The sequence below is a fragment of the Solanum stenotomum genome, chromosome 3, assembly GCF_019186545.1.
Source record: "Solanum stenotomum isolate F172 chromosome 3, ASM1918654v1, whole genome shotgun sequence".
In the NCBI taxonomy this organism is placed as follows: domain Eukaryota; kingdom Viridiplantae; phylum Streptophyta; class Magnoliopsida; order Solanales; family Solanaceae; genus Solanum; species Solanum stenotomum.
The window spans coordinates 63,140,531-63,163,650 of NC_064284.1; the positions used below are offsets into that span (position 1 = coordinate 63,140,531).

General features: G+C 29.9%; 2 protein-coding genes across 5 annotated transcripts; one reads left to right on the forward strand and one right to left on the reverse strand.

Moving 5' to 3' along the window:
• Positions 1–5,990: 5,990 nt before the first annotated feature.
• LOC125858998 (phytoene synthase 1, chloroplastic) lies at positions 5,991–10,964 on the reverse strand. Of its 4 annotated transcripts, none has more exons than XM_049538750.1 (8): positions 10,897–10,964; positions 10,556–10,862; positions 8,915–9,568; positions 8,740–8,790; positions 8,141–8,313; positions 7,591–7,826; positions 7,060–7,252; positions 5,991–6,423 (listed from the first exon to the last, which is right to left on the reverse strand). In XM_049538750.1, exons 3-8 carry the CDS (start codon positions 9,324–9,326, stop codon positions 6,250–6,252), a joined length of 1,239 nt encoding a protein of 412 aa, XP_049394707.1. In that variant the 5' UTR covers positions 9,327–9,568; positions 10,556–10,862; positions 10,897–10,964; the 3' UTR covers positions 5,991–6,249. The 4 variants fall into 4 exon arrangements, with proteins under 4 accessions (XP_049394707.1, XP_049394708.1, XP_049394705.1 ...); XM_049538751.1 differs by having other exon boundaries at positions 10,835–10,862; positions 10,897–10,936; XM_049538748.1 differs by having other exon boundaries at positions 10,835–10,960.
• Positions 10,965–21,434: 10,470 nt separating this feature from the next.
• On the forward strand, positions 21,435–23,065 carry LOC125860641 (protein ALTERED XYLOGLUCAN 9-like). The gene has a single exon (XM_049540639.1). The coding sequence runs from the start codon at positions 21,719–21,721 to the stop codon at positions 22,811–22,813; it is 1,095 nt and encodes a 364-aa protein (XP_049396596.1). The 5' UTR covers positions 21,435–21,718; the 3' UTR covers positions 22,814–23,065.
• The last annotated feature ends 55 nt before the right edge of the window (positions 23,066–23,120 follow it).

Consider the following 23,120-nt stretch of genomic DNA (forward strand, 5'->3'; position numbering starts at 1 on the left):
AAGAAGTATAGGGTATTAAAATTTGTTGGAGAGGAAAATAGAGTGAGGTAACTTAGAATTTGTATGCAAAAGATGCAAACTAAGATGGAAAATTTATAGAGGAAAAACTAAGTGTGGAGTCAAGACTAATGTGGCCCATTATGGGTCCCTAAATGGTTGTTTAGGTGGAAATAATAGTGAAGTTGCAATGACTTTGTATAGTTACTACTTTCTCAGTCGCAATTTATGTGGTATATATAACTAAATTTTAAGATATACACTTTTAAATTTTGATTGTAAATTATAAGTTAACAACTTAAAATAGGTAAAAGATATATATAAAGAAATGATCAAAGAAAAACTTAATTGATTCTCGTAATTTCAATTGTGTCATATAAAATGAAACGGAGGATGTAATAATAGTAAATTCCACCATGTTTCACAGTTCAATTCCAACTAATAAGACCACTGACCCTTGAAAATGCCAGTAATAATTAATTGAATTATTAATTATTAATAATTAATATTTTTTTGGCTGCTTTGACCTCACCACTTCATCCTGGGCTGCCCTAACCAAACTCTCTCTCACTGAACTAGTTTTAATTTTAGCGGTAATTGAGTTAATATAATTGAATTTTATTTGAAAAATTAATATTATTTATATAAAGTGTTGGTTATAAATATTCATGTTTATTATTGACGTTAAATATAATATAGCGACGTTGCTGAATAATTTATCGTAAAATCCTTTATTTGTTATAGTATACATAAATATTCAAACATAGGTGTGCATAGGTTGTTTCGGTTCGGTTTATGTATTATCAATTTGATTTATCGATTTTTTATTTTTAAATATGCTAAATCAATAAGACATTTTTATCTGTTTTCGATTTATTGATTTTGGTCCTTAACGGTTCGTTTTCGGTTAACCAATAAGAATATGCTTATAATACAAATATATGACTTCTCCAATAATTTGACGCGACAAGACGATAATGTAACTTTACAGAACACTCATAAAATAGAAACAATAATAACTAACATGAAAAACACTATACAAGTACAAGACAAAGAGAAATTAAGAGGAATAAGGTTCTTACTTTTGATTTTGACGTTTTGTATAAAATGAAGTTGTGAATTCAAAGTCATTGTAAAGTGTGAATTGAATCGTAAAGAAAAAAAACAGTAATTGGTAAGGTACTGAAGTTACTTTTCTTAATTCTTATACGTCTGTATTATCAACATCCAAACATTTTCTTGAAGAACATAATCTTTTTTTTCTTCATTTGGTAGTTAAGCCTATATATATATTGAGCATATATGATAAATGAAAAACACGATAACTATTTTACCACGTTGGAAGTTAATTACTATAAAAATCTCAAGCCGATAAACTTTCATATTTCACGTTTTTCTTTTTGACCAATTAGAAAGCCCCAAAAGACTAATACTTTCTTTCAACGGTCTTTCTTTTATATAAATTGAGAAAAGCATGTTCAAGTAACGTAAAACACGTCGAAATAGTATTTATCACAATCACATGCTAATTTATTTTTGATAAAACGCATTACTAAAACTTTTCCAAGAAGGGACAAAAAATTGTTGAAAAATTTTCAGCTTATACCAAATTAAATTAGAACAAATCGATGACCATATATACGTGTATAATGTGACAAGTGTTCTTGTGCCTATATTTCGACCCACTAATAGGGTGTGTAGTAACGACATCAGAATTTTCACTAAAAAAATTTAAAATATAAAACAATAAATATATGAAAAAATTAAAGGAATTCAATATATAACTATAATATATATATATATATATATATATATATATATATATATTTAACGTTGAATGTAAAGTATAATTTTTCGTCGAATTCCCTTGCTCCTATCTGGCTCCGCTCGTAAATGTAAACATTTCATCCTTATTATTTACACTTTGATTCGATACAAAATTCAAGAAAGAAAGAAGGTTTGAAAGTTGTACTTTCACTTTTTCAATTTATGTGATACTATAGGTAAACTTTAACTAACATTTTCACTATTCACTTTTACTTATTATTATTTTAAATATAGATTTTTAATTTTATTTGTCATTTTTAACATATCAAGAAAAAATAATTAGTATTATATATTTTTCATATTTACTCTTGTCATTAATTGCTTATTCTCCAAATTATTTTCAAAATCTAATACAAATATTTGACATCATTTAATAAGACTAGTATGATAAAATAATCATATTAATCATTATTTTCTTAATATATAGGTGTATCGCAACAAATAAAGTGAACCAAAAAAGTATTTAGAACGAGGGGTGTGGAGGTGGGAGGGGGGGGGGGGGGGGGGGGGGGGNCAGCCATTTGAGTCATTCCGATGACCACCTTTTTAGGTTTTTTTTTTTTTCCCTCACCATTTGACTTGGCTTTTACTTAGGCTCTCAGTATTCATGAAATTTTAACCACCCAATTTTATGGATCATATTTTGTTAGGTTCTGTCCTGATTATCTTTTCATATTTGAATATTACTTTCTCTTTAAAGAAAAGTTAAAGCATTACTATAATTGTTTTTACATATTTTGAAAGAAAAAAATAAAAAAAATAAACTTCTTACATATTTAGTTATTCATTCCTTATAGCATAATACAGTAGCGTCCATAATGTAGACGTCTAAAATTTTGTTTATGGGGAGATTATTCTCCTAATAGAGTTTATGTTTTTTAATATTAGTTTTCAATATGTAAGTCACTTGACCAAATCATATCAATAATATGCTTTTATTATCAATCATATGATTTGCAATTGTAAGCTTCCCCATGACGCCCTAATCACTTTCGAACCCAACAACTTGTGGGGTTCGAAAGTAATCATGACGTCATGTGAAAGCTTACAATAACAAAGCATATGGTTGGTAAATCAGATGACAAATAAAAGCATACTAAAAACATATTATTAATATGGTTTGGTCAAGTGACCTACATATTGAAAACTAATATCAAAAAGCATAAACTATATTGGGAGAATAATCTCCTCATAAACAAAACTCTTTAAACAACTATATTGTGGATGTTACTATTGTATTTTGTATGAGAAGATGGATCTTCAATTTATAGAGTTCCAAATGTTTCCTCTAAGGAAAGAATAAACCAAATATGAAAGAAAATAATGTTTTATTTTCAGAAAAAAATTAAAACATTTATGGTAATGTTTTTTTCTTTCTTTTTAGAAAAAAATAAACTTCAAATAAAGTAAGAAAATCAGGACAAAACCGTAACAAATCTCCCTAGAGCCCCAATATATTATACACATTTACTATTTCTATGAAATTTTAGAAAAAGCGAATCGATACAATTTCGAATAAAATAGAGTGCAATAGATAAAATATATTTTTTAAAATTTTCATTATTTCAAATAAATATAGAGCACACATTTTCTATGTGAAGGTAACTTTCCCTACTATTTTTCTACCAGAAATAAAAAATAAATTAAGAAAAAAATTGATGTCGGTTTCACACCTAATGTTGGTGGACTTAGTTGGGGCCACCGACTCATCCAATGGTTAGGGTTTGTTTGGAAAAAATGGCACAACAACATGATATCCAATTTTACTAATTGGCAGCATATAGCCTTCTTTTATATTTTTGATAAAAAAAAGTTTTTGAAAATTAAATTTTGTAATTAGTAGCCCACGTATTGGGAAGTTTATTTTTAATTAAATTAAATATTTTTAGAAGGTGGGCAGCATGGTGTCCTTTTTTATTGGGAAGTGGTTTTTTTCTTCCTATTTTTTATCTTCTTTTCTATACACACACGATTCTTTTGAATTGTGTTTTTTTTTATTAATTCTTTCTTCTTCTTCATTACTTTGAATAAAAGATGATTTACTTTTTGTTTATTAGTTTTACATATTTGAGTTCTATAAAAATATTCGTTCATAGTGTCTATCTTTTCTCTTCCGCTTTTAAATTTTTTATGGTTTGTTGATGTCTACTCGTCAATTTCTCTAACTGTTAGCCTATGTTTGATCCCCCTCTTGTATTGTCGTTCAATTTTTTGGGAGTTTTAATTTTTGAAATTTAAGGTATATCTAATTTAGGCAAAAACTTACATAACAATAATTGATTGTAGGTATCAATTGTCATGTTTAAGAAAGTTATCCCTAGGATTATTCATAAAAAAAGGATTCTCATTCTAATTTTGTGGATTCTCCATCCACAACTCTAAATTTTAGCCATGTAAGTTCTTCTCGTTATCCGATTCAACTTGTGTGTTTTCTATTGAGCATTTTAAATTTAATGTGCAATCCTCATTTACACAATGAATAAAGAATCTGAAATGTATACAAAATTTAAGGGAATGAATACACGAATATGTATACATGAATGCAATGCACACATGAAGTGTTTGATTTTTTAATATGTATGCACTGATTTTTTAATACGTATACACTGGAAGGGATAACATATCTATAATTGTATACTAATATACTAAGTGAATGAATACACCATTCTTTTACCTATATACAATCATCAAGTATACAATTGGAATTTTTTTTATCAAGTAACGAATAAAAAAACATATGAAAATACATAATTTACATTTTTAGGTGGTTACGTATTATATATATAATTTTTGATGTTTCCGTTATTTTTGTTGTTTAGTGATGATTGGTTATACGAGGAAAACAAAAAAAAAACTATTAAAATGTCATTTATTAATTTGGGCCATTTTGTGCTTTTTTTTATTTGTCTATTAAATGCTAATTATTGTTGGGCTATTTATTGTTAATTATAACTATCAGTTGTATATATGTGTCATTTCCTCGTTTGTTTGGGTTCGTGGATAAGAATAATAATTATGGAATTTTTTATGAGATTATTTATGAAAAATCTACACAAATTGGACTTATTAGAAAAAGTATTTATTCAAATTGAACTCAACCTAATATATTTACCCCGATTGAACCCACAGCCCAAACTATTTGCCCGACTGCCCCCTTTTTCTATTCACTGAACCACTGTTTCTTCATCCTTGATACAACATCAGAATATATATATATATATATATATACTTTGGTTGTATCAAACAATAATTGATCAGAAATTTGTTTGTGATCTCTAACTAATTCGTCACTAAAAAGCTTCTAGCTTATTGTGTTTTCTTAAAATCTTAATCTATAACTTAATGGACAAGAAAGAGTTGCTCNTCTACACAAATTGGATTTATTAGGTAAAGTATTTATTCAAATTGAACTCAACCTAATATATTTACCCCGATTGAACCCACGGCCCAAACTATTTGCCTAACTGCCCCCTTGTTCTATTCACTGAACCACTGTTTCTTCATCCTTGATACAACATCAGAATATATATATATATATATATATACTTTGGTTGTATCAAACAATAATTGATCAGAAATTTGTTTGTGATCTCTAACTAATTCGTCACTAAAAAGCTTCTAGCTTATTGTGTTTTCTTAAAATCTTAATCTATAACTTAATGGACAAGAAAGAGTTGCTCAGATGGAAAATCCAAAGCTCCAGCACCTTGAATGATCTTATTTGTTTTGGCCCAAACCATCAAAAACTCAATAAAGTCTGATACTCCCTCCATTTCAATTTATATGTCTAACAGAGTTTTAAAAAGGTGAAAAGATTATTAAAATAGGTGGTAGAATGATTCAAAATCAATTCGAAGCAATTTGAATTATACAAATCAAATTTAGATTACAAATTCAATTATAAAATATTGTGATTTTCTGATTTGAATATGATTAAATATATTTACAAACCGAATTGATCAAAAAATCAAATTATGTATACACCACTAAAAAAATACTACTCAATAATCTGCGTCTAGACGGCTAGACCATTGTGTCTCTAACTCTCTTGTTGGCTATTGGTGTATGGATTGAATCGAATTTGGATGACAACTTTACAAAATCGAAATGCATAATCGTCATTTGTGAGATAGTTTCCCTTTTTCCCCCAAAAATGTAACAAGAAGTTTTTCCAATGAACCAAAAATGAATTTGGTATATCAATTATCGTGCCCACACTAAAATCCTGAGTAGCCAAGTACGGAGCAGATAATTGTTGAAAAGTTACAACTATGAGAGATTGTTATATTGAATTTTACTACAACCTAATCTTGATGATATACATTTATATCAATACAACAATATTTCTTCTTCCTTTTTTTTTCTAATGTATATTGCTTAATTAGCCTTGATTTTATTTATATATATATATCTTGATTTCATTCTTTAGCTTAGAAGAGAGATAGTTCTTGTAGGAGGCACAAGAGATTTTGCATATGCAATAGGTAATGCAATCAACTTCTTTGATTTGCTCACATAAGCTCTCCTTGTGAAGTTGTTGTAGTCATTGGCTTCAATCTCGTCGAGAATCTTGCGGTACAAGATCAAAGATGCCCATACCTGGGGGAAAAAACGAGGAACGTGTGAGGTTATTTTGCCAGAATAGTAGACACAGGTAATAAATAAGAGAATACTAAAGATACGAGGTATGAGATACTGTAATTCTAACACAAGGTATTTGTTAGGTCAAATGTAGTTATTCGATATCTAATACCTAATAGAATGATTTTGCCATGTCTAGAATAATAGCAATCCGAGCCATTTCAGGATCCACATGATGTAATGTTAGTGCAAATACTCAGAACGGCAAGCTCAATGCAAGGCTATCCGTTGGTTTGTAGGTCGTTCAGAGAGAACTAAAGATCTGAGCTATAGAATTTATCAATTACATATACGAATCTAATACCAATCTAAGACATTTCATGATCCGCGCAATGTCATGCCAGAGCAAATATTCATAACTACGAGCTCAATGCAAGGTTCATTCCTCGGTTGGTAGCTGGACGTGAGGTTAAAATTCTACAACTACCTAAGATTAGGTAGCAGATAACATGGCACCCGGTAAAAGTCGGTAAAACTTAAAACCCTTTCCTCTCAACTTCATCGACCTAGAAATACTCAACACAAGTAATCATATTCATCTAATAACGTGAAAAGAAATCATGTTCATATGACTAAGAGTTTACGAATGCTTACAGGGAATCTACTAGGTGCGCTTAATTCTGTCACTCCTTTCTCTGCATCATCAAAGAACTTTCTTGCCCTATGGATTTGCTTCTTCATAAATATTCTCCATTTATCGGTCACCCTTCCAGCAAATATGTCTTCGTCAGATAGACCTGCCTGTGCTAATTCGTCTTGAGGCAAGTAGACTCTTCCTCTTCTGGCACTGCAGGGAAAGCAATATATAAGAACAACGGAAGCCTTAAGAGCTAATACATGGCACTTTCAACTTAATGGTGGAATAAAGATGGAAAATGAAGAATTTCTTCGCCTCTAACGACTAACTAATGAGCTTTAAGCTCTCAAAAGAAGCAGCATTTCCCAACAAGGCTAAATTGAGTTCTGCAGTTTTATTCCCAGAACGACTGAAACTGATTACTTTATACTATTATGTTGACATAGAAAACAAATAAACTGGATAACCGAAAAGCTCATTTTTCTATTTTTTGATATGTAAATATTAGCAAAAAAAATTATGTGCGTAAAATATAGTTTTGTACTTACTCTTCTCCAACATCTCTGAGTATGTTGGTTAATTGATTTGCGATCCCCAAAGCCAAAGCAGCATTATATACACTCTCTGTTGTTGCCTTTGATTCAGGTGCGATACCCATAATTGGAACACTCATCAACCCAACCGTACCAGCAACATAATAACAATAGAGATATAGTTCGTCGAAGTTTTTGTATCTCGACTTCCTCAAGTCCATACGCATTCCTTCAATCATATCTCTGAATGGCTGCAACATATATTGAAAGGATAGATGATTTACGCTGTTGAACAAAGCAAATCAAATTATGTGAACAAATAATGTTTCTGTTCCAAATATATGATTCACACACAAAACAACACCAAAAGACGAAAAAAATGTTAAAACAGAACGAAGTATGTGTAGAATCTAGGACGAGAGAAACAGATAAAGGAAACAGAACTAGAGATTCAACTAAAACCATTTTCCACATGGCTGAAGTAAGCTATCGGAAAACCACTCAGTTAACACGACATCAAACTCAAATTGAACAAATATAAAGACCGTAGAATTGGAAAACTAACCTGAATATCAACTGGAAAGTTGGAAACTGTATCGGACAAAGCACCATCAAGCATGTCAAATGGCCGCCCATTGAAAACATCTTCTAGCCTAGCTTCCCACCTATCTAAGGCTGCTGGGGTAATATATGATGCATTCGGGCCATCAACAAGTTCATCTGTTCTCCTGCACCATACTGTTTAAACAGAACATAATGAGAAACTATTCAACTCAACACGTTCATTTATAGATGCAATCATTATAAGGAATTTTCCCTTTCAACACTAGAGTAAAGCTTGAAGTGGAGAAAGAGGGAGGATTGATATATTTTATTAACATTGAATATGAAGTTTAACAAATCAAAACAAACCAGTTCCGTCAGTAAAAATGTAAACAGTAACACAAATGAAAATATTAGTATGTGAATATTAATCATGTTCTTTTTCAATGTTTTGGCTAGTATTAAGCATGATATGACAATAAAACGTCTAAAGCTAGCCAAGCTCGGATTTTACCTATTACATGTGACCCTCAAACTCAAACTTTAGTTCTTTTTTTCCCGTCTCCGATTAATCATACATGTTTGTGTGCGTATCTGTTATTAAATGGCTAGAAACCTCACCATATATTGCCCAGATAGCTCTTCTTCTCTCGGGAGTCATTAGCATAGTTCCTGAATAACCAAACAAAGATCAAATTTTGTCTCCATCAATTACATGAACAGGCATATATATAGTCATAATTAGTACTTTAACGAAAAAATTTGGTAAACGCATGAATAGATTAAAGAAGCTAACCTAAGTTAAACGTCTTTGCGTACTCTGCACATACTTCACCACACCTATCATATGCTTCACTTAACAAGCCCAAATTCCCAGGAATAGGTATGTCTCGCTTCACTTCTAACTCATCGGTAGATCTCAGCTGCCTCTTCACCAAGGCTGCCTGCCTCAAAACCACATCATAGACCATCTGTTCCGATGTCATCGTTCGTTCACCAGATGGAGTAGCCACAATAGCAGACCGTACAGAAAATTTCCGTCCATTATTAGTTTGTTTTCCACCACCTCTATTGATTCTCTCATTGGACACCAAATTCCTATGCCTCAATGAATCAAAAAAACTTTTTCCCTCCCGGACTGATTCCAAGAATCCTGTCCCATTTGAGACCTCACAAGGAGAAACAACCCATAACAAGGCAACAGACATTCTGAGCAAGAAAACCTTGGTTTTCTAAAACAATTCCAAGATTTTTGTCTTTCTTTTTGTCCCCTTCCAAACTTTGCTTAGTTTATAGAAACTAAATTACTCCTAGTAGATTCCCACTAGAGTATATTTCCACTTCCAAACAATATTACCCACTTTCCCTTCTGTAGAAAAGATTATAAAAAAAACCACAAACAAAGCAAACCAACTTCTCCTAACTCAAGGAATAACCTCTTTCTTGGCTTCTGCAAAATGAGATAAACCAAACACCACATTTGAGATACAGTTATGACAAACAGATGTTGATTCAGAATTTGAAGTTTATGAGCTCCTTATAGAGACCTCAAGTTAATATTACAATACAGATTGGGTTCAAAATCAAATATTTAGTGGATTTCTTTAGTACAATAATAACAATAACATACATAGTGAAATCCCACAAGTGGGGTCTGGAGAGGGTAGAGTGGACACAGACCATACCCCTACCTCGTGGAGGTAAAAGAGGTTGTTTCCGGATGACCCTCGGTTCGAGTACAACGTATCAAAATAGGTATAAAAGAGGGAAAACAATAGTGTAGAAACAAAGCAACTAATAAGGAAACAGTTACAGCCACAGAAAAATGTGATAACCTAAACACAATCAACAACCAAAGATGGTGAAATCAAAAGCAAGACACTGTAAGAACGCTGAGTGGATTTCTTAGTATCTACAAAAATTACTGAGTTCACGTGAAACCATAACCAGCATTATAGACAACCCCTCACCCCATCCTCCAGTATAAATAATGTGAACTTTATAACCCCAAAACTACAACAAAATCAGCAATATTACCTACCAGTGGCACAAAGAAAGGATCTTTGTAAAACTACTCTGCATTATTGAAAGCACAAATAAAATAAAATAAAAAAAAACCTCCAATGACAGTGAAATCACACTTTTTGGGGGTAATGGATGCTTTCTATATTTAGTCAACAAGATTATAATAATCACCTCATTTTCTAATTTTGGTACACATAGAAGCTATATTCAAAAGCCAAGTGCTCAATTCCTATTATTATATAGTGACTAGCCGCAGGCAGAGCCAAAATTTGAAGTTTACATAATCTGCATAGGGTTTAAACTAAAGCTACTGAATTTAACCGAACCCGTATACCAAACCAATAGAAAGTTAACAAAGAATGTTAAAGATTGCAACTTTATTCATCAAGAAGTGAAAGGAAACAAAACTTACACAAATTCCATCTTTCTTTCAACAATGGCCACTCTCAATTTCTATTATTGTATAGTCACAAACTAACGAAGCCAAAATTTAAAGTTTATGAATTCTGAATTCTAATATTTTTTTAACTTACTAAATTACAGAGTTTGACTAAAGTTACTGAATTCGACTAACGCGTAACTTACACTCTAACTCCACCCCTATATATATATAGCAACAAAAACACTAGCAAAGCAATAGAAAGTTATAAAGATTGCAACTTTATATATCAAGAAGTGAAGGGAAACAAACCTTTGTTTCAAGAAATCAAGAATGGCCACTCAAATTTCACTTTTTTTTTCAACAATGGCCACTTTCAAGAAATGGAGAATGCAATTTGTTGGGTTTTTCTGCACTTTTTGCTCCACATATTTTGGTGATTTTATAGCATTTATTATTATTTTTAAAATTTATTTTATTTTATTTTTGCTGATTGGAATTGAGTGATTCAGAATCCATATCCTCATTTTTACTTTTTTTCAGTAAATACTAATTCTTTGGTCTTATATTAAGACACGTATATTTTCAAGTTTTGAGAGAAAAATGACAAAGATGGTCCCTTTATGTTTGCCACTAGGTTCAAATTAGCTTCTTAAATATATTCTTCAACAGTTTTAGTCCTTCAAATAATTTATTAAAAGTTTCAATTTTTCGTTTCCGTCAAATATTTAATACATTAGATTTGAGGGAATTATTAAATGCCATGTTTTAAATGTAAGAAATAATTATATTAATTTTACATCAAATTATTATTATTATTATTATTATTATTATTATTATTATTATTATTCACAAACAAAACCTCTCCTTATACGATTTCTAAATGCTCCCAAAATAAGTAACATATTTTTAAAAAAAATATAATTATTTCTTTCATCTCAAAACAAATGATATATGAATAAAAATAAAATCCTAAAGAATATTCTTCAAGTTCCTCACATTTCCTATAAACTTTTTAGTTTTGACAAAGTTTTCTTCTCTTTGACAAAAGAGGTTTTTTTAATATAAGAACTTTGTGTAGTATAAATCAGTTGATTTTCTTATCTTTTTTGTTGAATTTATAGAGAACCTAATGGGCTTATAATAATAATAGGAAAAATTAATTTCCGAAACATGATTTTGGGGATTTTGAATAAAATAATCAAAAAGAAAAGGAGAATTGATTTAATTACCAAAAAATGATATAATTAGTAAGACATATATTTTATGATAACAAGGATAGTAATTCTAACAATAATATAATAAGGAAATAAGGAGAAAAATCAAAAGGGGAGAAAAAAGTGATTATGTTTTATAGTATTTTTTTTATAAATATCCAAATTTATTTTAAAATTTGAGTTATACATGCATAATTATTTAATTAAGATAAATTAGATTATAGATCCTTTTGAAATCGGAAACAGAAAGATTTGAATGAATTAAAATTTTAGAATAGTGTAACTAGGATTACTTGAGCATCAACAAATAAATCAAAATTATACTTATTGAACAAGGAAGAGGATGGTATTAATATTTGATGTTTTTAGCTTTTAAAATGTGAAAGATATTTATAAAGTTGGAAAATAATAAGGGAAAAGATAACTAACACCTCTCATATACTCAAATTTATTTAAAAATCGGAGTTATATATGCATAATTATTTACTTAAGATAAATTAGATTGTAGATTCTTTTGAAACCGGAAACAGAAAGATTTGAATGAATTAAAATTTTAGAATAGCGTAACTAGGGTAACTTGAGCCCCAACAAATAAATCAAAATTATACTTATTGAACAAAGGAAGGGATGGTATTAATGTTTGATCTTTTTAGCTTTTGAAATATAAGAGATATTTATAAAGTTGGGAAATAACAAGGGAAAAAATAAGTAACACTTCTCTTTCATCAAGATTTTTTTTTTTTTAAAAAAAAGTCATATTTTTCATAATTCACACTTCTCCATCTTCACAATTTTCACTCTTAATTAGTAATAGTCATAACTCATATTAAATTATCGTAGTTATTAAAAAGTTACTTGCATAATCATTTAATTTCAACAATAAGAATGTGTATGCAAATTATATTATGGTGACATTAACAAGAACTAATATTAACAATTAATATGTTAACTATAAAAACAGAATGGAAAACAAAACAAGGTGAAGAAAAGAAGAACAATAAAAAATTGTAGATATATTTTTTACTTCATATTTTTTTTTATCATATGTCTAATGGTTCAAAAGAATATAAGCATATTGTTATTTATATACTTTTAGTATACTAAGATAATGAACTCGATGAACACATCATTTACCATTTGAGAAGATTTATTAACAGGTGACAAAAGTTTGAAAAAATGTTATCATTTATAAATTTTTAATATATTCGACTTATCTAAAATACCTATAATTTTTTGTCCATTCCACTAAATGAAGTTCGAATATTATTGCAAGCCACATTTTATATGAAAGCTAACATATTAAAAAAATTATTGAACATAATTTTGGTTGTTGAATGAAAATCCACTCGAATAAGAGCATTTTTTAATATAGTTAAAAACATTTAAAGTGTTTATTTTAAAAAAAAACAAACTATGATTGTAAATTGATTTTTCAATTAATAACAAATTTATAAAATGCAATTCACACCGCGCAAAGCGCGGACAAATTTACTAGTATAATAAATGAGCTCAATAATGGATAAAATAATAATTAGAATATGTCTATGCTATCCTATGAAATTTTCACATTTACTTAATCTCAAAAGTTAGATTATCAGAAAAATCTTGATTGAATGTTCACATTTTTATTTTATTTTTCTCAGCTCTTTCAAAAGATACAAAAGATAGTATAGATGCTAGTTATCATTTTCTTTTTTTTTTCGAAAAAAATGTTTGAATTAATCTGCTATGAAATTATCTAATAGACGTAAAAGCCCGATAAATATATATAATTTGGAGTGTGACTAAACAACAAAAAATCAAGTAAAATATAGTTGTCAACCTTTTAATTTTACCTGCTCTTTATACTTAAAAAAAAGTATGGCTCAATTAGGTTTGTTATTTGCATACTCATTATTCGAAAATCTATATAGTTGTAATTAGCAAGTGGGGTGTGCATTCGGTTTTTCGATTTGGTTTTGCACTATTCGATTTGGATTTTTTGGTTTTGTAAAAGTGTAACCCAATCCGATCCAAAATAAATTTGGTTTGGTTTGATTTTCCTCTATTCGGTTTGGCTTTTTTCGGTTTGGTTATTCGGTTATGTCAATAATTAATAACATAACCAAAGTAATAATATTGAATCCCTTAAATATACTTTCTAATATAAATCATAAGAAAAACTTAAAAGACAATACTTATAAGTATATCTATTATAGATGTTCAAGCATAAAATATAAACGTAATCATCGTGAAAGGCAATGGACAAAAGTGGTTTCCTCCAACTTAATTCTAAACCTCTCTCTCTATATATATATATATAGAGAGAGAGAGAGAGAGAGAGATAATTCGATTTTTATTTTTTAAAATCTGAAACCAAATAAAAAAACCAAACAAAGTAATTTATTAATCCAAAATCAATCGGAAAAACCAAAAAATTAATCCAAATAAAAACTTGGTTTGATTTGATTTGGTTATTCAGTTTAACCCGAATAGTGTACACCCTATTAGCAAGAATGAAATCAAATTAAAAGAAAAGGAACAATATTAATTAAATTAAAAGAAAAGGAACACCCCTATTAGCAAGAATGAGGATTAATTTTATGCACAAATATAATATGGCTATAATTAGGACACATAGCACTTTGCACTTTTGTGCACTTTTTTTTTCGTGTGGGGTTATCTGAATGGTCCAAAACATGAATAAATTCCAATTACATATAATTATATAAATAATTTGTTTTCAGTTTTTTTTTTGGTTGGCAAAAAAACAAATATGGGATAGTTATAATTTTGTGCTTTTAGTTTGCAGACAAAAATGATAATTGCAGTTAACGCCATTCATTATTCAACGGTTGGAAATAACAATATCAAGATGGTTGTCCAACTTAATAGTAAAAAAAAAGGATCGAGTTCGATTGATTTTTTTTATTTTTGATGTTAAAATTAATCGATCGAGCTTGTTTGATTTTACCTTTAATTTTTTTTTAAAAAAAGACGAGGGAATCAAATCAATAGTCCTGACATTTTTCTTTTGGTTTAAAAATCAAATCAAATGAAATTTTAATTTTGTTATGTTTTTTTAGTGTTTTTTAGTAATTGCCATCAATTTCTAAGTTAATTCTGTTAATTAGACTAATATAAAGTGCTCCACTTTACAAAATTAAAGAAGCTCAACGTTATATTAAAGGGATAAAAATATATCTACCTTCATAGATAAAGGGTAATTTTGGCTTTAAACTCGAAAAAATAAAAAAATGATTATTTTGTAATACAAAATTAGGTTACTCCAAAACAAATTATAAAAAGTTAGTTTAATGGGTTATAAAAAGTATAATATATTATTTTGGTCATTTTTCATAAATAACTAAAACATTTTTAATACGAATATTATAAGTATTATATATGAATTTCAAATATTTCGGTACTATTTAAATTAGTTTACATTGTTAAAAATGTATTATATTTATTTTGAAATAATAACTATCGAATTTATAGTAATATATAATATCGAATTCGAATTGTGTTATAACTATAATTTATATTGATACAACTTTAATACAGATTTTCAAAGCTTCACCTTTTCTTTTTCATAATCATCACCATTGAATCACCGATTATTTATATTATAGTGTTGTTTATTACAATGGCTTAGACTTGTAACGAGCTCAACTTGTGAATAAAAGGAAAGTTACTTTTGAATTCGTTTGATGTTATTTGTCAACTTCAAGTTAGGTATATTTGCATTTATAATAAAATTCATTTCTCACTACTTCACACCTTTTCTTTCCTTCACGTAACAAAATTAAAGATTACCATATATTGGATATTTAATTAAAACCTTAAACTTTTGAAGAATTAATTTAAATAGTCGTCCATTTGTGTGCTTAACAAATACTGATCTTAATTGAGGTGTTAAAATGACAATTGAAATTAACTTTCAGGGCCAACGTCTATATATTTGGCCCAAAAAAAAAACGATTTTCCTTTTATGATTCAAAACGTACCATATTTCATAAAGTTATGTGTCTCTTTGGATGTTTTATATTGCACTATATTTGCATGTTATGATGTCTTGGTCTAGATTACGATTGATCGTATTTAGATGGGTGGTTAGAAAGCGGATCTTGAATTTAAATTTTATCGTTTAATATTTAATATTTTTAACATTGAATTATTATAATTTTAGAGATATGAGTTCATATTCAGTATTCTCTCCATTTTAATTTGTTTAATTACTTTTTTACTTTGCACAAGGTTTAAGCTAGTAAAGATATTAAATAAAAGATATGTAGAATGTACTAAAACGTCATTTCATCTTATGATTTAAAAATATCATATGAAAACAAATTGAAACAAAAGAATTATGGGGGAAAAATATTTGAAACAAAGAGAATACTATTTTATTACAATTTTTATAAATTTTTACACAAAAATTTAAATATATGATTAAATTCAGATGAAATCGATATCAATACATTGAATCCACACTTGGTTGGAAGCAACATGTTTCTCGTCGATTTACTACGAACCACACATTTTTTTTGTCATCATTCTAATAAGACAAAGTATTACGTATTTTTCCTCTTAATATGAAATTTCTTTGTAGAATTTAGATTTAATCGATTTTAATATAAATATCAGACAATGAGTAAAAAGCAAAAAAATGATCGTCTCTTTCTAGTCTACTCCTGTCACGACCCAGACCGTCGTGAGTGGCACCCACACTAACCCTCCGATGGGAGAACCGTTACTACAACCCAACTAACCAAATTAACGAAAACTAAAGCATTTAAAGATATGGAAGCAGGTTTAAATGCTAAGGAAAGAAATAGGGAGTTCCCATAAACTCCAACCAAAAGTCTAACAACCAAATACAAATGTTGAAATACTACCTAGAACCTGAAAGTCAATGTACCAAAACATCTAAAGTTCAATCATAAGTCTAAACAAGAAGGGGTACAACCCCAAACAAACATACTAATAACTAACTAGAAAGTCTAAGTCCGAAATGTAGACTTAAACAAAAGAGAACTCATGGCAGCCCGAAAGTACTAGCTCACCCTTGAATTCAAAGTGATCACTGATCTTCTAAGCAAGGTCTGTCAATAGCCGCCTGAAGATGTCATGTACTCAACAAAGAAAGAGCAAGTACTTTAGTATCAGTACACAACCACAGTGTACTGGTTGGATCACGCGGTTATCCCATTAAGTTCAACATACATAAGTAAATACAACATTATAAACATGCATACACCGAACATATACAATTTCATCATCATTTACAACAACGAACAGTTTCACGATTCTCAACAATATACATTTACAACAAGTCATTGGTCCTCTCATGGAACCCAAACTCAAACTGTTAGCATAACAGAACGTGGTACCTGATCCAATGATTATGCCAGAACGTGGAAACCGATCCCATAATTATGCCGGAACGTGGCAATCGATCCAAGTTAGTATGTCGGAACGCAACACCCGATCCATTCAACAAGCCACAATCACAATCACAAAGTACATTCTCATAATCATACAATCAAGTCATGATTCACGGCATTCATCATTCTTATATCCTCATTTACAATTATATGTGATAAATAATGCAATATTCACATACATTCATGTATAATAATGAAGCAAGAACAAACATATATCACACAATCATAGAATCACAACCATCACCTACCTCAAATAAAGCTTGAATCCCCTAAGAAACTTGGTTCTTCCCTTTCCGGATTCGTTCGGCTTGTTCTTGGTCTACAAACAATTAATATAATACGGGAATCAATAAACGATAACTAATTACTCGAATTAGTAACAATCCCATCAACCCTAGATCAAACCCTTGATCCCAATATCCCAATTAGGGCTGGTCCACCATAATTTCCAGATCAAAACCCTCCTCCATCGATAATTACCCATTAGATTACGTTCTACGGATCAAAAAACGGATTCGGGGAGTGAAAATCTTACATTTAGCCTCAAGAATGATGGAGAATTGTCAAGAAAAGACATGCGTTCGTTCCTTAGCTCTCAAGTTCGAAAATTGCAGAATAAAACTTTTTTGGAGTTTATTTTCGACTTTAAGTCGCGTCTATCCCGCTACAGCGGCCCCGCCCTGGCGGCAGAAAATACCGCTATAGCGGCTTGCATGGAACAGTGAGCAAAATAATAATTTCAAAACCCCCATTTCACAACACACTTTCAACCAACGACACTCAGAAAATACTCGTTCACGCTAAGATCAGTTTCGGGAGTTCTACTCGCCCGAATTCAATTCTGTAAAGTCGTATGAATTCTTTAACATCTTAGCTATCTACTCATGTAATCAAATTCATAATTAAATCACCCAATTGCTACCAGATTTTCCAAGACCTTACTGACACCGATTTCGTTCAAATTTGGACTAAATCGGAAAATCCCAAGTTACTACGAAAAAATTTTCCGGCCCAAAAATTTTCCCTATTAGCTTTTCTATAACGACGGAAACCGGTCATTACAACTCCTTTCTTTATTTCACGTAACAAAAATTATTGGCACACTACACAATAAGTAGTAATGGAACCAAATTTTTTATTCAAAAAATTTTAAATATAAAAAGTAATATACGAAGAAATTAAAAAAGTTCAATACATATTATATAAATAAAAATTAAATTTATGATATAACTTTTCGTCAAACCCTCTTGGTCTTACTTGGCTCCAATCTTAACCACAAGGAATGAGGTTTTGTATTGTTTTGCTGGTCTTTTTTGCCATCGACATCCCCTTTATTTCTTTTCGAAAAAGTTCGTGATTGTCAAATTTTAATTTTATTATATAAGAAAGTACAATTCTTTATCCTAATATTCTCATTTTGATTCCATCTTCATAGGTTAACTAATTTTCCATCACATGATTATGATTTATCATAGATTAAAGTCACACAATTATATTCGCTATCAAAAGAATTGTAAAAACTTTTACCTTATTAATACAAAATTTACTATTGATGGAAAAATCAACTCTCTATGGCTAAATTTTTTAATATATTTTAAATTTTTATTTAAATAAATATAATAAAAAGTGAACCGACTCAATTCGACCCAAAACTCATATGTAAAACTTAAAATACTACTTTCTCCGATTTATATTATTTGTTCTGTAGTCATCTTTGACACACTTTAAAAAGTTACTTACTCTTAGAAATTAAGAAGGTTTTTTAATTAAATTATTTTTGGTTTTTTTTTTTTGTAAAAAAAAAAAACTAGAAAGAAGATAAGTTGGGTACAAAAGAGATTTTTGTTTATGGTCTACATTTACTTACTAAGATGTGCATGTGCCTTTCAAACAAACAATTGATGGTGACATTATACCACATATGTATCATGTTGGGTTTTGGGTGAGGATTTTTGGAGATTCACTAATTTTTACATAATTTTAATATTTGTATTGAGAATTTTTTTAAAAAATATTTAAGAAATTTGTTTTACAAAATTAATTAATAATAAGTAATCTCTTGATCTAGTAGCAAAAATGAAACTCACTTAATTTTGTTGCCCACCTCCGTGCTGGTTAGAATCTCCTTGAACACTTATAATATTATTTATATATAATAATTTAGATCTCAAGAACCAATAATATATTTTTTATACCATATATAATTTTAGATCTTAAGAATTAATAAATTTCAAATTCTGAATTATATTAACACTCAAATCACACAAAAGACTGAAGTCTAAAGTAAAAATAAAGTGAGATCTAAAATTTAAAATTTATGCATTCTCAATTTTTTAAAAAGATAAACTTTATTACAAGTGTCCTAAGTCTTAGTCAAGGAGAGTAGCAAAACATAAGTGGAATTCATTTTTGTTGCTGGATTGAAAAAATCTACTTTATTATTGAGTTTCCAACATGCATTTCTTAGATGTCGTAAAGGTCTTGCATGAAATAGAATTACATTTGATGAAAAAATATTTTTAGGATAATAGATTTTACTTTGTATTTTGATACCAAAATATATTATTAGGTGTTGTATTGTAGTTTTTGCTTTTAATATTGTATTTCAATTATCACATTATATTGATGTTTTGTTGTCTTATGGTAAACTTTACACCGTCTCTTATTACCTACTATATATTTTTTCAATATTTCCTTCTTCTTTGTACACAAATTTGTTATACTTGAATTTAGGGTCTTACGGAAATAATTTTTCTATCTCCATGTGATAGTGATAAGGTCTACCTAAATTTCACTCTTCTCAGACCTCACTTGTGAGATCTCTCTGATATGTTATTGTTGTTGTACTCTAATAAACAACAACAACAACAACATACTCATTATAATTTTATAAATGCAAGCTTTAGAAAAGTAAAGTGTAAGCAGATACCACTACCTTAGAGGTAGATATGTTATTTTCCATAATAGACCCTCATCTCAAAAAAAAAAAAAAAAAAACAGTCCAAAGCAATATAGAGAAAGAAATAACAGATTTGAAGAAAATCATAGCAAAATATTATATGCACATCCTAACACAGTATCTTAAACAATATTCATAACAAGACAAAACAATAATCAAAAGTGTAAACAAATCATAAATAATAACAAAACTCAAAGGACAAGAAACTATAAGAATAATACTACATATATATATATATATATATAGTACAAGTAAGCGAGTAAACACTCAATTATCTAACCAACCCCCTATCTTAATCCATGTTTTTTATAACCTTCTATCAAAGGTTCGCTCCTCAGTATGCCAAAGTTACAACATATCTTGCATAAATTATCTCTCCTCAATACTTTTTTCGACTTATCTCTACTTTTTCTGAAACCACCAATAACCAACTTCTCTTACTTACATACCCAATACAAAAAAAATAAGTTTTATTTTCTCAAAAAAAAAAAATTTCCTCCGTACCGAACACACTCAATGACTCATGGAAATGTTCTAGGCCCAATTTGGCCCAAATCACAAGGTTTCGTTCATCCCTTGACCCGATTCAGAATTTCGACATTGTTCTCCTTCTCTCTTTCTCACAGTTGCTCCATAGCCATCACCTCTTTGCAAATTTTGCTTCATTCATAATCTTCACAATCTCAACTACCCCTTTTACACTTCCCCACAACAANGATATGTTATTTTCCATAATAGACCCTCATCTCAAAAAAAAAAAAAAAACAGTCCAAAGCAATATAGAGAAAGAAATAACAAATTTGAATAAAATCATAGCAAAATATTATATGCACATCCTAACACAGCATCTTAAACAATATTCATAACAAGACAAAACAATAATCAAAAGTGTAAACAAACCATATATAATAACAAAACTCAAAGAGCAAGAAACTATAAGAATAATACTACGAATCTATATATATAGTACAAATAAGCGAGTAAACACTCAATTATCTAACCAACCTCCTATCTTAATCCATATTTTTTATAACCTTCTATCAAAGGTTCGCTCCCCAGTAAGCCAAAGTTACATCATATCTTGCATAAATTATTTCTCCTCAATACTTTTTTTGACTTATCTCTACTTTTTCTGAAACCACCAATAACCAACTTCTCTTACTTACATACCCAATACAAAAAAAATAAGTTTTATTTTCCCAAAAAAAAATATTTTCCTCCGTACCGAACACACGCAATGACTCATGGAAATGTTCTAGGCCCAATTTGGCCCAAATCACAAGGTTTCGTTCATCCCTTGACCCGATTCAGAATTTCGACATTGTTCTCCTTCTCTCTTTCTCACAGTTGCTCCATAGCCATCACCTCTTTGCAAATTTTGCTTCATTCACAATCTTCACAATCTCAACTACCCCTTTTACACTTCCCCACAACAACAACAAACAAAAAGATTGAATCTTTTTCCCTTAAGTTCCAAAAAATCATCAATTTTTTGAAGATCCCAAAAAAAAATCATCATTTCTTGAAATCTCTAAGTCAAAATTTTCAACTTTTCAGATTCCACACCTTAATGGGTGTGATTTAAGATCAAGAAATCATGTTGGGTGCTGTCCAATTAGGACTTTTTGCAGCAGGGGTTGTACTTTTTGTCCCTATGGGTATGGCAGGTTGGCATTTGAGCCGTAACAAGATGCTCTTTTTCAGCTGTGCCCTTTTCATTACTCTTGCTGTTGGTGTTCATCTTGTTCCATATTTCCCTTCTGTTACATCTTTTCTTTCATCAGGTTCAAGTTCAGGTTCAGATTCTTCATCATCTGTTATTGTAAATCGTGATTCATGTTTTTCTTTACTTCATCAAGTAGCATTTGATTTTCAAGAATTGAGTAATAATAGTAAAAGGGGTTCTTGGAAATGGATTGAGTCTGAAAATGTTGTAGATTGTGATTTCCAGAAGTTGACTAAGAATGATGCTTCAGATTTGTTAAATGGGTCATGGGTTGTTGTTGCTGGGGATTCACAAGCAAGGTTAATGGTGGTTTCACTTTTGGAGTTGTTATTGGGGGAAACTAAGATGGAGATAATAAAGAAGGATCTTTTCTTGAGGCATAGTGATTATAACATATTTGTTGATGAGATTGGGATGAAGCTGGACTTTATATGGGCACCTTATATGAGTAATTTGACTGATTTGATAATGGGGTTTAAAGAAAAAAAGAGTTATCCTGATGTATTTGTGATGGGGGCAGGGTTATGGGATATGTTACACGTAAATAATGCGTCGGAATATGGTGTTTCGTTAAAGTCTTTGAAGGATTCAGTAGTGTTGTTGTTACCAGTTTCTTCAGTGTTTGCTAACGGTGATGGTTCTGGGACGAATAATGTGGTTCCAGTTCGGTCACCCAACTTGTTTTGGTTGGGGATGCCTAAGTTGATAAGCTCAATGTTGAAAACAGATGAGAAGAGGGAGAAGATGGATGATGTAATGTGGCAAGCTTATAATGACGAACTTTACAGAAGTAAGCTGCTTCAACAATCTGGTGGACCGTTGTTTTTGCTGGACGTGCATTCGTTGAGTAATAACTGTGGAGCTGATTGTACGTCCGATGGAATGCATTATCAGGGGGCTGTCTATGAAGCTGCTGTACATATCATGTTAAATGGATTGCTGATAGAATCTAACCAGAAGCTATGATGAAGCAATTATGGTTAACGATGTGACACCCTTCCGCAATGGGAAAGGGCAATCTAATTACTTTGGTAATTGCTAGAGCTCATACTTCAATAATGTCGATGAATATTTTTTTTCCAAGTATTCATTTGGCAATTGATATTTCTATAGCAAGAATTCATTGATGGTAGTTCATATTCTTTTCCCCTTGTTCATTTGTATGATTACTGATACTTACACGAATTGTATTCTAGAGCAGGAGAAACTCCTTATATCGAATTAAATGATTGCATCTCTATATGGTATTCTACTTGCTTTAATGTCAAGTTGA